Source organism: Cynocephalus volans, chromosome 7, assembly GCF_027409185.1.
Source record: "Cynocephalus volans isolate mCynVol1 chromosome 7, mCynVol1.pri, whole genome shotgun sequence".
Classification (NCBI taxonomy): Eukaryota; Metazoa; Chordata; class Mammalia; order Dermoptera; family Cynocephalidae; genus Cynocephalus; species Cynocephalus volans.
The window spans coordinates 160,724,048-160,739,814 of NC_084466.1; the positions used below are offsets into that span (position 1 = coordinate 160,724,048).

Genomic DNA, 15,767 nt, shown 5'->3' on the forward strand with positions numbered 1-15,767 from the left:
GACCTCCGGGCAGGGCCGCACGCTCCAGGCGGGGCGTGGCCGGACGCTCCGCCCGCCGGCCGCGGAGCGCGCCCTCATTGGCTGCCCCACGGACGGCCCGCGCTCCCATTGGCCGAGCGCGGGTTGGGGTCGGGATTGGCCCTGTGGCGCCCTCGGTGGAGGGTCCGGCGGGCCGCGGAGGCCGTCCTTGATCCCCCCGCGAGAAGCGGGCGGCCGGCGGCGGCTGGTCTTTAGGGGAGCGCCGGGCGCACATCCGGCCGCCAGTACAGGCCGAAAAGCCCGCCTTCGCCGCCGCCGCCCTGAGGAGCCCCTGACCGGACCCGTTGCGGTTCGCGCAGGCGCAGTCGGAGCACCCGGCCGCCCCGCCCCACCCGTGCGCGCGCGCGCGCAGCGCCCCCGGCAGCCCCCGCAGCCCGCCCACCCCCGCGGCTCGTCCGCGCAGGCGGAGGGGGATGACGTCATCGAGCGGGGCGACGGACATTGGGCGCCATTTTGAAAAGGGGAAGAAGTCCCTCCCCGGCGGCGGAGGCGGCCGGGGTAATCGCGGGGCGGCGGCAGCGCGGGGGCCGCCTCCTGGTCCGCCGCGGTCGGCGCGCCCGTCCCGCCGCCCGCGCCATGGCAGGTGAGCGGCGCGCCGGCCGGCGGGGGCGGCGGGAGTGGGCGGGGGCCGCGGCCGGCCTGACCGCCTCGTTGTGTTTGCAGGAGCTGGAGGCGGCGGCTGCCCCGCGGGCGGCAACGACTTCCAGTGGTGCTTCTCGCAGGTCAAGGGCGCCGTCGACGAGGACGTGGCCGAAGGTAGGCGGCCCCCGAGCGCGGCGTGGCGGGCGGGCCCTCGGCCTCGGTCCTCCGCTCTGAGGGGAGCCGGGCTCCGCGGTCCTAGGCCGCCTTCGGTGGCGCTGCATTCCTACCTGTGGTGTGAGTCCTTCCTGCCTTGTCACTGGTGCGTTTCCAGCCCCCACCGCAGACGGCCGTCCCGACCCTCGTGTGGCTCTACGCCGCTGCCTTCTCTGCTCACAGCCTCCAAGGGGCAGGGCGCGCGGCTTCAGGGCGGTGGGCGGGGAGCTGCGGGATCTGAAGCTTGGTGCTGAGTTAAAGTTAGAAGCCGGTGCGCGTGCACCTTCCCTCACGCACGGTTGACTCTGGCGCTGATGCCCAGAGACTGAGAAACTTCAGTAACGTTTCAGATTTGAGTCATAGTGACTTGGTTTGTTCATCCGCCTTACTGAACATTGTGCACCTTTAACCTTCTCTTCAATGTGAGTTGCCTTTGCACCAAATACGCCTTTCTTGTCCCAAGTCCCTAGCAGACTGTGGTCAGTTGTCAACTTCCTTCGCTTCGGCCCCTCCCGTGACCTTCTGCTCCCTCCTCCTTCACCCTGTACCGCTCCCTGGCAGTGTCTGGTTTGACGCATGACCCTCGAGGACATCTGGAGACCCTTGGCCCCATGGGACAGAAGGTGCCCAGGTTATTAAGCAAGCAAAACCGTGCTCTAAGAAATTTGTAAAGATGTCTATGGTTTGACATTGAAACTAGGTGATTTTTGTGGAACCTAAGTAGTTTCTTGATTCTGTTTCTTCTATATTGACTTACAATATATTCCTTTTTTTGTTTCATTTTGCATGTGCCGAGTGGGTCACGGTTCAGACTTACTCAAGTATGCGTTCTAGGAGTTAAGCAAAACTTGTTTGTTTGGGGGTAAGGAGGTCTTAATTAAATGTCTGTCTTAATTTGTTTTTTAACTTTTTTTGAGGTTTTTTTCTTTTTAGTTTAATGAATTAAAATTTAAATCTGAAGTATATTTTAACTGTGAATTTACACTTACGAAAATAACATTCTCTCCCTTAAAAACGTCTTGACAGAAATCCTTTGTCATCTGATAAACTTATTGGAACTTTGCAGTTTTAAACCCCTATTTTAAGTAAAATTTTGAATACATCTAAAAGTTTGGTTTTTCTAGTTGCCATTTTTTGGTAACATTGCTTTGGAGTAATCAGATATTTTTCAATTACTGTATTTATTCAGAGCTTTCTAGTTTAATCCACATACACTTTGGCAATAGAAATCCATCGGGACTAATTTATTTATAACTTCATCATTTTGTCAAATAGTTGTGATATTGTTAGTTTGAAGTGTATCACTCCACAGAGTCCATGATAAAAAGAGAAAATGTAATTGTTGGCAACTAGGGATTGTTAAGCAACAAGAATCAAGAAGCTGGTCGTGTCCAAACTAAACCTTGATGAAGAAATGTTGATGAGAGGTAATTAATAGGAGATCGGTAATTCAAGGAGGTTACTATTGTACACTGTTACTTGGACTGTAGAATTTAAGTCATGGTGAAATTTTGTCTGTTCAAATTTGTGGTTTATGAGGCATTTCGTTCTTGAAGGTATTGTTGTGGTCTAAGCTCTGCAGAGGTCCCCCATAACCTTGCATTTCAGACTGTCTTTCTGCCTTCCCTAAAATGGGTAGACAGAAAGTGTCTTAGAGATTGAAGCTGAGGTCCTCTGCTGACTTTGGTGGGGACAGTGCCTAGTGAGGAGGAGGTGTGCAGGGGGGAAGAGTAGGTATGCCTGACTTTGAATGTCATGGAATGAGTAAAATGGAAAACGGCTTTAGTTTTTATTTTGATTTTCTATTTCTTTTTAAAATTAATAGTTTTGGGGGACCTGAATTCTAATCCTGATGCAAGTATTGGACTCTCTAAAATTTGATGCTAAAGGAATTTGGTTTTGCTGTGGTTCAGGTCAGCCATCGTGCTGTCACAGTGCCGTGTGCTGTCACAGTGCCGTGTGCTGTCAGCGATTTCCCATCTCCCTGCAAGTAGTAGAGCTGAGCTCACAAGGAAACTAGTCAATGTCCCTGCAAGTGATCAGCTCCATCAGCAGCAATCAGTGTGACTTGCTTCTCTTGCCCCTGCCAGAAAGTGGACTAGGTGAGCAAGAGTCAAAATTATAAAACTGGGGGGCAGGAGAGGACTTCCAAAGGAAGTGAGAAGAAAAGCTGTCAGCTTCTGCCTCCAAAATGCTTAGGTTCCAAATGGTGATTACTTTTTGGAAGCTGTTGAACATTTTGTGCACATTTTTTATGCCTGGTGCTTAGTCACCTTCACCCAGCTCCTACTGCCTTTCCTTGAACATAGCTCCAGCAATAAACATCTTTTGCAGATATCGCACCGTATTATCATCATTCTCTGTCTTTGGTAGACTGTGAGCTCAAACTTGAGCTGGATGTCACCCTCCCCACCCCCAGCACCTGTAGAGGACCCAACAAAGAGGTAATGATAGTTAACAGCTGTCGAATGCTTACAGTGCCAGAGACTGCTCCATGTGCCCTACCTGTGTCAATTAATTTCATCTTAACACAACCGTGAGAGGGAGGAACTGTTGTTCTTCCTTCGCAGCTTCAGATGCAGAAACCAAGGCACAGAGAGCAATGAACTTGGTCACATAGCTACTGTATGGCAGAGCCAGGGTTTGAAGCCATGCCTACTGGCTCCTGAGCCCCTGTGTGTGCTACCTCAGTGACCACTGTGGGATGCGGCTGTCCAGTCTTGGGTTGGAGCTGTCCTTCTAAAACATAGTACAGATCTCACCACCAAGAATTGTAGGAAAAGGCCTCTGAAAGCAAATGAAAATGAGACACATTTGAAGGAAGTACGTATCAAAATGATAAGAGGTTCGTAGCAGGGATTCAAGAATGACATCATTGTCTGAGCAATTCTCAAAATACAGTATTTGAAGAACAGCTGTCACAGAGACAGTAAGTAACTGGAACACCTGCCTGTCAAATGAGCGCTATAGGACCTTTGCCATTGGAGTGACTGAACATTGCAGTCTGCTTACTTGCAGGAAAGCTTTGGATCTTGCTCCCTTTGCGTATTAATTCATTTTCCTGAGAAACAGTGGGGAGGGGCTGGAAGAGCGAGGGTCTTGTACTGAACCAGTTTTTATATAGCTTTGCATAGGTTGATAACAGCTGTTTTCTTTCATATCAAAATTTGTAATTTTAAGCATCTTGACAGGAATGGCACCCTGAACCTCGGTGGTATCAGCACCACACTGATAAGAGCAACTGAGTAACCGGCCAGCCCAGCATCTTGACTTTTTATTTGATGATTTTGTTTTAATCAGTTTCTTAATCCGTGATCTAATCTATTGCTTTGAATTAGGCGTTAACCTTTTTCAAAGTTTGTCTGCTTAACTCAAGCTTGAGTCTGGGGAGTTATATAAATAACATGGGTGTCTGAGTAACCTGGTAGGATAAACCTTTCTAAGGGAGTTTACATGGGTATTATGAAAAGAACATTTTAAGTTGGAGAGAGGGAACTTGGGAAGTTATTGTGTTTCATTAAATATATGATACATCTAATTTCAAAAATATTAAAACATGAGAAAATGTACATCTTAGAATCAATGAAATATGGTGTTGGTGAATACAAAACTTAAGTCATGGTCATTATTTCAGAGTATTGTGATTGATTTCTTCTGTGTATATAAAAAATGGGCATTCGGTATTTATTTATTTATTTACTTACTTACTTACTTACTTACTTACTTACTTACTTACTTACTTACTTACTTACTTTTTAAAGTCTCGATGGGACACGGTAACTGGTTATTTGAATTATTCCAAGTCTGACTTCTACATTCTGCTGTAGGATTCCTTTACTTAATATTTATTATACCTGTGCCATTGACAAAGGTCCTTAGGAAAGCATCCTCTGGGGAAGAGCATCAAACAAGCAGATGATTTAATATCAGTTTTACAGTTTGTCTTATAAGAGAGCTTCGTAGGGAGACTCTGCCTTTAGGAAATCAGACGTGTGCCTTTCGTAACATTAATGCAGTCATCGTACTTATTGAGCACAGCTGCATCTTAATGTCTTTGAAATCAGGCTGCATGTTCAAGAAGCTGGCCTAGCCATGCTTACATAGTCAGATATAAGTTTACAAGATTTATGGTAATATTAAACCATACTCCTTAATATTTTTTTTTATTATTAATTTTTAGAAGTGTGTTTTGATGGGAAGTTCTGTGTTCAGTTTGTGTGGGCCATTTATCAGCTCTGAAGGTCCTTTTCTAACTTAGCTTGTTTATCTAGAAATTAGGTAAGATTTTTGTTAAGATCAAACTGTACAGTGCTTTTGTAACCTGTAAAGTGCTGTTCAAGTGTTAGGACAACTGTTAATTAATTCTCATGTATTTGAAGGTGTTTGGGTTTGGTTTTAGCTATATTTAAACACAAAAATAGCAGTTTCTTTTTTCCTGATCTGTCTCCTCCTCTCTCCACCAACTCCAGACCCCTTCCTCTTAAATGGGCCTAGCCTCTTAATTTTCCCATTGTTATTCAGTAATGGTTCCCATCCCTTGATCTTTGCTCCTGTTTCTTTCCCAGCCTAGAATATTTTTTGCTTTCTGTCTACTCTCCACACCCTACTGAGTCTTCTAAATCCATCTCAGATTTCACTTTCTTTGTGAATCACTGTTCTAGCCGCTGTTAGCATTCAGTATTCTGTCTTAGACTCTGAACTTTCCTTTCACTTAGCATACCACGTTGTTTAGCAGTTGGCTATATCCTGCTTCTGGTTCCCTAGTTTTATCACATGGCTTAGGCTTGTCTCTTTCACTTGATGGTAATCAGGGTGTGGAAGGTCATAATAGATGGAAAGGTATCGTGCAGATGATTTTGGTACAAATCCTGTTCCTAATCTCTTACTAGCTTTGTGTTAATTTGGCAACTTACTTACCTTCTGTTTCGTCATTTGTAAAACAGGGGTACTGTTACCTGTGGCTATTACAGGGTTGCTGTGAAGTTTCCAGACGGTATATGGAAAGCTCTGGCACACAGGAACACAGTAACTGCTAACTGTTCAGATGTTGTCATCTTAAACCCTCTTGCATAGGAGAATAGCAGACTCTCTCTTGCTACAGGCAGCCAATTTAAGAAAAGTGAAGGTTTTTATAAGGGCTAGATTTCAGCTAAGTTCCCAACAATGTTGAAAAATAGAGAAATGCAGTTCCTACCTTCAGGAAGTCCTCTGCTTAGACAGAGACAGACAGACAGATGGGCCATAGCACTGTAGCGGGGTCTCCGGGGTATGCTGAAGGAGTGGGACAGAAGTGCATAGGCACAGACTTGGGAGTGGAGGAAGGAAGTCAAGGCATAAGAAAGAGCAAGGGAAGGGGGGAGGATTGTTCCAGGTGGAGAGGGCTTGGAGTGGAGATTGGAGCGAGCATGGTGCGTTCTGGGAAATCAGTGCTTGGCCCTGTCCTCTGGCAGAGGGGAAGTGGGAGGGACAAGGCACGAGGCTAGCAGGGGTCAGAAAGGGATGAGAAAGGGCCCTTGAAGAACGTGCTGAGGACTTTGAGTGGTGCTTTGATTGTTTGCGAGCCTTTAGGGGATCCTAAGCAGAGGAGTGACATCAACTTTATGTTTTTAGGAGGGTCACTGTGGCATTTGGAGAATGGGTGGTGATGGGGTAGAGTGGAGGCGGAGCTGCTGGTGAGGAAGTTCCTGCAGTCGTGGAGGCTGGGAGTGTGCTTTTCCGACATCAGGTCAGGCCAGCAAAATTTTGTAAAGGGCCAAACAGTAAATATTTCAGACTTTGTGGGCCAGACTGCCCCTGTTGAAATTACTGAACTCAACACTGCCTTTGTAGACCATGCAGAAGTGAGTGGGCAAGGCTCACTCTGAACTGTTGGTTCTCAAAGCCCTTTGGTTCCCCGACACTTTCATACTCTTTAATAATTATTGAGAATCGGAGAGCTTTTGTTTGTGCAGGTTATATCTATCAATATTTACTGTATTCGAGATTAAAACAGTAATTTATAATAATTATTATTTCACTTTAAAATAATAATAAATCTACCACATGTTAACATGTTTAATGAAAAACAACTTTTCCAAAACAAAAAAAAAGGATTTAGCGTGAAGAATGCCATTGTTTTACGCCTTTTGCAAATCCTTTAAAAATGTATGGTTTAATAGAAGAAAGCTGCAATCCCACATCTGATTCTTCATTTTGTCAGCTGCATTTGCTTTATGGAAATATATAAAGAACGTTTGGCCTCATACTCACGTAGTTAGAGAAGGGAGGAGTGATAATTATGGATGCTCTGGTACTGAAGCGCAACTCAGTAGGGGCAGTTTGTTCAAGTTTGGTTGCACTTTGGAATCAGTGAACTTTTTATATACCCTCTTACGTTAGAATCCGTAGTTCTCTCTTGTACTTGGAATGGATCTGTTGCCCATGTGTGTAATTTGGTAACATCACACCGGGATCATTTGGAAATATTTGTACATTGAGTTATTCAGATCTTCTGAATGTTGACATATTTCATTGTATAAGATCAAAGAAAATCATGTTTGTTAATACCACCCCCGCTCTCAACAGAAAAGTTGCAACGTGGGAAATTGTCAAATTAGCAGTAGATACCAATTTTCCAAAATTCCAACTTTCTCTCAAAGGCTTAGATTCTATCATTGGGAACAGACAGTGTCGGTCATTTTCTGTGAACTGAGAGACTAAATGACCAAAGTAGGGCAGCCATTCTTTCAAAGGAAATGGCTAACTCAGCTTGCAATGCAGACAGCCGCACGCGCTCTCCTTGAGGTGGTGCTGTATTTGGGGTGCAGCACAGGGGCTCTGTGTGTACTGCCTGTTTTGCCACAAAGAATTTTAAAAAGACACATGTGAAAGGGTTGGGGTTGAATAAAATTAATTATTTTAACTGTTTATCAACAACATTCCTAAGTAAAACTGACTCCCCTCCACCTGGCATGTGCATGGCATGAAGAATATGGTGACTGTACATTTTGGCACGCTGCTGTGATTTGTGCCAAGGCACCAGCAGCTTCACTCCCCGTTGCTTTTGCTCATCCATGCAAATGACAGCATGGTGAAGTGGCAGATAATACATGATATTATCACGAAAGTAGTTTTGACCTCACGGACCCTCCAAAAGGTTCTTGGGGACCCCCAGCGTTTCACAGACTGTGCGCTGAGAACTCCTGCTCTAAAACAAGCCATAAGAATAGCAATGACAAGGACAGGGCAGATTTCAAGATTAACTGCTCCTGCTCATCTTTACTAGATTTTATGGTTTTTGTCTCAAAGTACAATAATAAGAGTATTCATCATTAAAGAAAATAGAATGATGCAGATGTATTAGGAGTACAAAGTGAAAGTCCCTCTTCATTCCGCTGCTCTCCTGACATCCTTGTCCTCAGAGGTAACTACTGTTAAGTATATGTATCTTTTTAGACTATTTTCTATGTGTTTATCTCTTTATATTTTAAATTTTAGTTTGTGTACATAAGCAATAGTTTTTAATTCTTTACAAATGTGAAATTCTGTTCTAAATACTGTTTTGCAATTTGTTTTTTTGTTTGTTTGTTTGTTTTTTCTTTTTTTTTTTTTTTACTATGATTTGAGATCTTTCCTGTTGCTGTTGGCGGCTGGCGGGTATGGGTGTAATTCAAGATCTTAACAGTGAACCCAGCTTTCTGCTAAGCTGTGTGTACTTTAGCCAAACATTTGACCCCCACCACAGCCCCTTGAGATGTAAGTGCTGCTATGGTACCTTCATTTTACAAATGAGAAAATTGAATCTCAGGAAAATTAATTCACTTGCCGAAGGCCATAGAGCTAGTGGGTACTGCAGTCAGGATTTCAATCTAAGTAGTCCAGAGCCCATGCCTACATATTTTTAACTAGGTTGCCTTATGTAGCTCCATTTCATTCTTTTTGATGACTGTATAGTATTTCATGTACAGATCACCTCATTTATTTAACTAGTCCAGTGTTTGTTTTGTTAGCAGTGCTGCAGTAGAGTCTCGCCCACCTATCTGTCCACATGCAGGGTCCCTGGGTGATGGACGCCCAGCAGCAGGCACATGATGCCTGGCCATGCACACTAATATTTGCCAGACTGCTCTCAGTAAGATGGTGCCAACTTAAACTTTCACCAAAAGTTCTCTTTCCTCTCACTCTTGCTGAGAATATCAGTCTTTTTACTTGAGCTATTTTAATGGTAAATCTAATGTTATAATTTGCATTTCCTTACCAGTTGTGCAGTTGAGTTTTAAAAAAAAATTTTGACTGTTTCTATTCTGTGAATTGTTGCTCATATTTTTTGTCCATTTTTCTACTGAACTTTTAAAAAATCTATTTGTGAAAGCTCTTTATACATTATGAATGTTAATCTCTGCGTATTTTTTTGTTATCAACCTTGAATTTTAATTCTTCTGCCCCCATTCCACACTCTCCTCCCCAGAGTTCAGTTGAATCTACTATACAAGGGCATTTCAAAAAGTTTGTGGAAAAATAGAATTAAAGGATAATAAAAATCTTTCCATGAACTTTTTGAAGTGCCGTCATAAATGTGTCTTTTGCTAGTGGATTTTCTGTTCCTGTTGAAAATTTTAAAAAGAGCCAAAAAAGGAAAAGGTCCATGTTTGGGTCAGTAATGGTGTAGAAGAAGAGCACCGTGTGGGACAAAAAGAGGGATTCATGAATTGAGCAGAGCTCAGGGGCAGGGTTGCTGTGCGAACAGACAGCCCTGGAGAATTCACAAAAATCTTGGTGAGGATTTTAGACTACCTCAGAGCATAAAGAAGACCTGAGCTTGTTTTATCCAGATCTCCAGAGATGATAAAACCACAGCTAAAATAGGAATGCAGTTTTATGAAGACGTGGGTTTCTGTATCATGCAAAGTACCTAGCACAGCAGTGGCACAGAGGAAATTTTTTTAAAGATGATAAACTCTCAGTGAGCCAGCATTATCTGCACCAAAGGTAGCAAGTTCCCTGATAATTAGGAACAGGTGGGTGAAGAAAGCAAGATGCTATGTCCACTTCTGTAGGCTTATCATTAGTTTAGAAAAGGGAGTGAGTAAAAGAGTCAAGAAATATCAAAGAAATGGCATTAATAAGCAAAGACGTTTTAAATTAGGGCAGCGATGAGGCTCTGAAAAGAGTATCTCTACATTCATTTTTTGAAAGGCAATTAGACATTTATTTATCAAACTTTAAACAAGGGTTGGAACCTCATGATTCCACTTCTGGGAATCCTACAGGAATATGTCAGCAGATGTATTTGAAGTGTTGTGCATTGCTGCAATAAAACATGGAAAAACCTAAATGCCTAAAAGTAGCTACACAGCTAAATGCATTATGGTGCACCCACACTGTGGATTAAGGGGGTCCTGTGCCTGTTGGAAAGAAGTCTTTGACACATTGAGTGGAACTTGCATAGCAGTGGTCCCATGTAAAACCAAGTGATCCTGGGTCTGGAAGGCTGGCTCCCAAGGGTTAACATCCGTGGTACCTGTGGGAATGAGGGATTAGGTTTGTCCTGAAGAGGAACTTTTGCTTTTGTTCTACACACCTCTGTACTGTTTAACATTCCACTCCCAGGATGCGTTGTTTATGTAGTAATAAGGGGAAAAAGGCCAGGTAAGAAAAGGAACAGACTGGCTTTATAACGACTCGAACGAGGAGTTTTCCTTGTGAACACCTAAAGATGACTCAGTACAGATTTACCCTTCCACTTTTTGTTGTGCTCTGGTTTTCTTAAATGCAAACTGCTTTAGGCTCCCATTTCTTCAGGTCTGAAATACCTTAAACCTTTTTTCTTCCCCAGTTTATTCTGCTCTAGGTATCTAGAATGACAAAATAGATACCCATAAAAGTGTATTCATTACAAAATCTCTAGTACCATAAAGAGATTTAAAACAAAGCAAAACAAAACCCCAGCTAATAGCAATTATTGAAAAGGGGCTGTTACTGCCTTGTGTGCCTCAAGTGCATTTGTAAATGTCCAGAACTTTACTAAGCATCAGGGACTACTTCTCAGCTTTGTTTCGTTTGCTGTAGCCTGGGTGCGAGTGTCGATCATTTGCACCTCACGTTTTGATATACCCTGTACGTTGTATATTATTAGCACATAATGTAAATAATAAAAACACCCATATTCTCAGCACCTAATAAATGTTAACGTTTGGTCTTATCGGTTTTGGGTTTTTTTAAAGACATAAAAGCCACGATTAAAGTTGAAGTCCTCTGTCTCCCACCTTCCCAGTCCCATTGCTGCTCTTCTCCCTTGCCAGCAGCAACCTCCACTGTGAAATTCCCACATAACCTAGCCTGCGTTTGAATTTTCACTGAAATAGATGTGCAGGCTCCCTTTTAAGACTTCTTTCATCAAGCAAAGATTTATGTGGCATCCGCTTGATCGGCTGCTGCCGCTCTTGCCAGACCCTGACAATCTAGTTGAATGCCACAGCTCACATTTCTTAGATTTTGACTTTGTTTATGGTGCCAAAAAGGATGTGTCAACTGATTTGTTTGTTAAAGGCATCTGAAATATTAGATAATTCTTGAAGTAGTATTAACCAAAATTATCATAAACTTTCTTTGCCATAGAACCCTGAGTAAGCTCAGATATGTAATAGTGATCTTAATTTGAAACTGGGAGAATGAGAAGAATTTTACTTTAATCATTCTCAGTTTACTTATTGCTCATTAGAGAATACAGAATTCAGCACTGAAAGGAGTAATTGATTTGAATTATGAAATTATCTGCTTAGGGCTTTCTGCCGTACTCTTTAAAGGTACCGTTCAAGGTAAAATGTGTCACTAGGTAAAGTAGTTATATAAATTGTCATCTTAGAAATCCATTGCAAGTTTACTGCTGGGGTTATAAGAGAAAAAAAGTAATAAATGGAGCCCCTCTCCCCACCATCTGCTTTGCTCTGATGACTTCTATGTGCTGGCACAAGGCAGGCCTGTGAGGGGCAGTGCACAGCATGCCTCAGGGACTCAGCTCAAGTTCATATCTCTTCATTTCAATCACTTATGGTTGTTGGGGCTGCGTCTCACTTAACTACAGAGAGAAGCACAGCCCTCAGGTTGGCATAGGTTTGGGGTTTTTTGAGCTCCAGGAATACTTTTTTAATTGTGATAAAATATATGTGGCATAATATTTATCATTTTAACCATCTGTAAAAGTACAGTTCAGTGGTATTAAAAGCATTCATTCACAATGTTGTGTAACCGTTACCACTATCTATACCCAAAACCTTTTTATCATCCCCAACAAAACTCTGTACCCATTAAACTATAATTGCCCTTTTTCCCCTCCCCCCAGCCCTTGGTTGGCAATCATCATTCTACCTTCTGTCTCTGAATTTGCCTCTTCTATGGACCTCATATAAGTGAAACTATACAGTATTTGCCCATCTGTATCTGGCTTGTTTCACTATGTGTGAAGTTTTAAAGGTCCATCTGTGATGTTGTAGCATGTGTCAGAATTGTATTCTGTTTTATGCCAGAATTAGATGAGGATTTTTTGAAATAAGAGGTGATAGGTTTCTAACTTACTTTTTTCTTTTTTTTTTTTTTTTTTTTTTTTTTGCTTATATTGCTTTTAGTCACTGAATGTACTTTTTAAAATTTTACTCTCAAACAATAAGTGTATTCCTGAAAAGCTTTTTGGAAATTGAATTACTTACACGCATTGAAGGAACTTACCTAGTCGAAAGCAGCTTGTTATAATTTTTTTTAAAGTAAACTGTTATCACAACCTAAGAGTGGGTAATTATTGTTTGATAAAAGTTTGATAAAAGTTTATGTCATTTACTTGATAAATTTAGCACTTACTTGGTAATCTTAGTTATTTTAGAATTTTTTTAACATAAATATTTGTGAGTTCTTACATGTGTGTTTAAATATACATAACTGTTTAATATAAAAATGAATCTCAGGGTTGTGGGTGTTCCTAATTAATGCCAATAAAAGATGGAGATTAAGAAACAAGTTGTTGAGAAAAAAAATTAGCAACCTTGTTTGCTAATATGATGGACAAGGTTTGAAGATCATTTCCCTAATTTTGAGATGTATCTTCTGCTTTTGGTAACAGTTCTGAAAGTGATTTCTTTTTTACGTAGATGAGGGACATCCTTGTCACTTCTTGCTAGTTTGACTAAGTATGAAATAACTAAAGAATACTCGTGTTTGTTGTTATGTATCTAGAGAGATGGGGCTTTGCTGGCCAGTCGTGAGTGCCAGGGTAACAAGTGAGCCCTGCGCCTCCGGGCTCTGCAGGGGTTTGCTTGAGTAGGTGCAACAAGCAGGGGCACTGCTCCACAGCCACGGTCCTGAGACATCAGCAACTAACTAGGTAACATTATTGCCATTTTGATGAGGGCTCTGGAAGGAATCAAAACGCAGAGCTTAGATATGAAGGATGGATGGGCACGAACAGGGTTGGGGATGGGAGGAGCAGGCAAAGGGTACAGAATGTGGGAGGGCTTGGAATAGGAAGGAACACAGTCAGTTCACGAAACTGATTCAGGCCTGGATGACGGACTGTAGGAAGCAAAAGGGAGAGTAAAATGAGAATTTTGATTTTTAAGAGCAGTGAGAATTCAAAATCACATGATCAGATATGTGTTTAAAAACTAAAAGTTATTCTGGCTGCAGTGTGCAAAGGTGGGCTGGAATCAGTTTCAGAGAAGGTGTTGCTCAGTTGGAAAGTGTCTATTTAATTCTCCAGAGAGCCTAGTGAGTATGTTGGTGATTGTGTTATAAAGACACTGACCTGTTGTCCATAGTTATAAAGTGCTTTGATTTGCCTGTAAATCAGACACTGCCATGGCTCACACAGTTCTTACTTAGTAAAAGAATCTCTAAGCATGAAATTAAGCATTAAATTTCCTAGTTGTAATTCAAGTCATTTAATATGTTTGGGAGAAAGGGTAATATATTCAGCCAGGCAGCCTTTTGTATAAAGACTTTCTCTTTTTTCAGCATGGGGTAAGGGAGATTGCATGGAATATTTTCCATAAATCAGAGTTCCCTTGAAGAGTGGTTAAGTTTGTGATGGGCTTCAGTGGCAGGGTTAAGTCTGGTTTCCTGAGTTTTGAAGTCTATTAAAGTTGGTTAGACAAGACATCTAGTTATGGAACGATGGTAACACTAATGTTCCTAATAAAACAACAAGAGTCACCATCTCCCTCTGCTGCCATCACTTGTGCACATGCATGTAAGAAGTAGCCAAAAGGAAAACAAAGGCCCTTTAGGTTAAAGTAGGAAAGTGAATGTAAAATAGTATTTTGCTGAAAACAAATTTATAGCAAATTTTTGTTCGTTTAGAAAAAATTTGAAATAGTTTAGTCTACTTTTAGGAGATATTTGAGAAAAGTTTTAAGTTGTAAGAACCTTTTAATGACTTGATCCATTAATTTTTATGGTATATTTTTGTTTATGATAGCTTTATTGAAATGTAATTCACAAAGCATAAAACTCATCCTTTTAAAGTATATATTTGAGTGGTTTTTGAGTGTGTTCACGGACTTGTGCAACCATCAGCACCACCTAATTTTAGAACATTTTCATCACCCCCAAAAGAAACCCATTAGCCGTCACTCCCATTGTCTCCTCCCTGCACCTCCTGGCAGTCACCAATCTACTTGCTGTTTCTGTGGATTTGCCTATTATGGACATTTCATATAAGTGGAATCATTTAATATGTGATCTTTTATGTCTGGCTTCTTCCACTAAGCATAATGTTTTCAAAGTTCAGTACTTCATTTCTTTTTTGGGTGAATAATAATATTTCATTGTATGGATATATATACCACATTTTATTTATCCATTCATCAGTCGATGGGTTGTTTACACTTTGGGGCTCTTATGAATAATGCTGCTAGGAACATTCTTGTACAAGTTTTTGTGTAAACGTGTGTTTTCAAGTCTCTTGGGTATATACCTAGGCAGGGGATTTCTTGGTCATATGTGGTGACTCTACATTTAATGTGTTCAAAGAACTGCCAAACTGTTTTCCAAAGTGGCTGCATCATTCGCAATCCCACCATCAGTGTATGAGTGTTTCAATTTTTTCACATGCTCACCAACACTTGCTACTGTCTTTAATTTTAGCCATAGTAATTTTAAAGTGGTATTTCTGGTTTTGATTTGCATTTCCCTAGTTAATGATGTTGATAATTATTTTCTGTGCTTATTGGAATTTATTTGTCGTCTTTGGAGAAATGTCTAATCAAATCCTTTGCCCATTTTTAAAATTGGCTTATCTTTTTATTGCTGAGTTTTTAGAGTTCTTTATGTATTCTGAATACAAATCCCTTGTCAGACACATGATTTGCAAATATTCATTCCGTTCTGCGAGTTGTCTTTTCCACTCCTCCCATCCCATGATTTGTCTTTTCACTCTTTTGGTGGTATCCTTAGATGTACAAGAATTTTTTAAGTTTGATGATATCCGCTTTATCTGGTTTTTGTTGTTGTTGCTTGTGCTTTTGGTATGATACTGAAGAAACCATTGCCTGATCCAATATCTTAATGATTTATTCCTGTTTTCTTCTAAGAGTTTTATAGCTTTGGCTCCTACATTTAGGTCTTTGATGGGTGTGTGTGTGTGTGTGTGTGTGTGTGTAAGAGAGAGAGAGAGTGTGTGTGTGTCACTGGATGATGGTGCACACAGTAGTCAAGTCCTGGTATTCCCAGTACATTATAGGTGCCGCTGTGGGAGTCATGGTGCAGCCAGATGCCAAAGTTCTTCACCTACAGTGGGTACTTTTAAAATGCCTATCCACGGTAAAGACCTCCTCCTTCTTTAGCTGAGATACAAAGTACCAGAAGTGGGGCTTCGTGACCACATGATTAGGTACAAAGATTCGCATGCAGTAGACAAGCAGTGTATAGCATTTGGAGGTGGGTGTGCAGCACCCCACCACCTTGTA

General features: G+C 41.7%; 1 protein-coding gene across 1 annotated transcript in view; it reads left to right on the forward strand.

Moving 5' to 3' along the window:
- Nucleotides 1-495: 495 nt before the first annotated feature.
- Nucleotides 496-15,767, forward strand: part of PPP2R2D (protein phosphatase 2 regulatory subunit Bdelta) — a 41,486-nt gene continuing 26,214 nt past the window's right edge. Inside the window, exons 1-2 of the mRNA XM_063101826.1 lie at nt 496-622; nt 703-795. Coding sequence (XP_062957896.1) covers nt 616-622; nt 703-795 — 100 coding nt within the window. The 5' untranslated portion in view covers nt 496-615. The remainder of the gene's footprint in view (nt 623-702; nt 796-15,767) is intronic.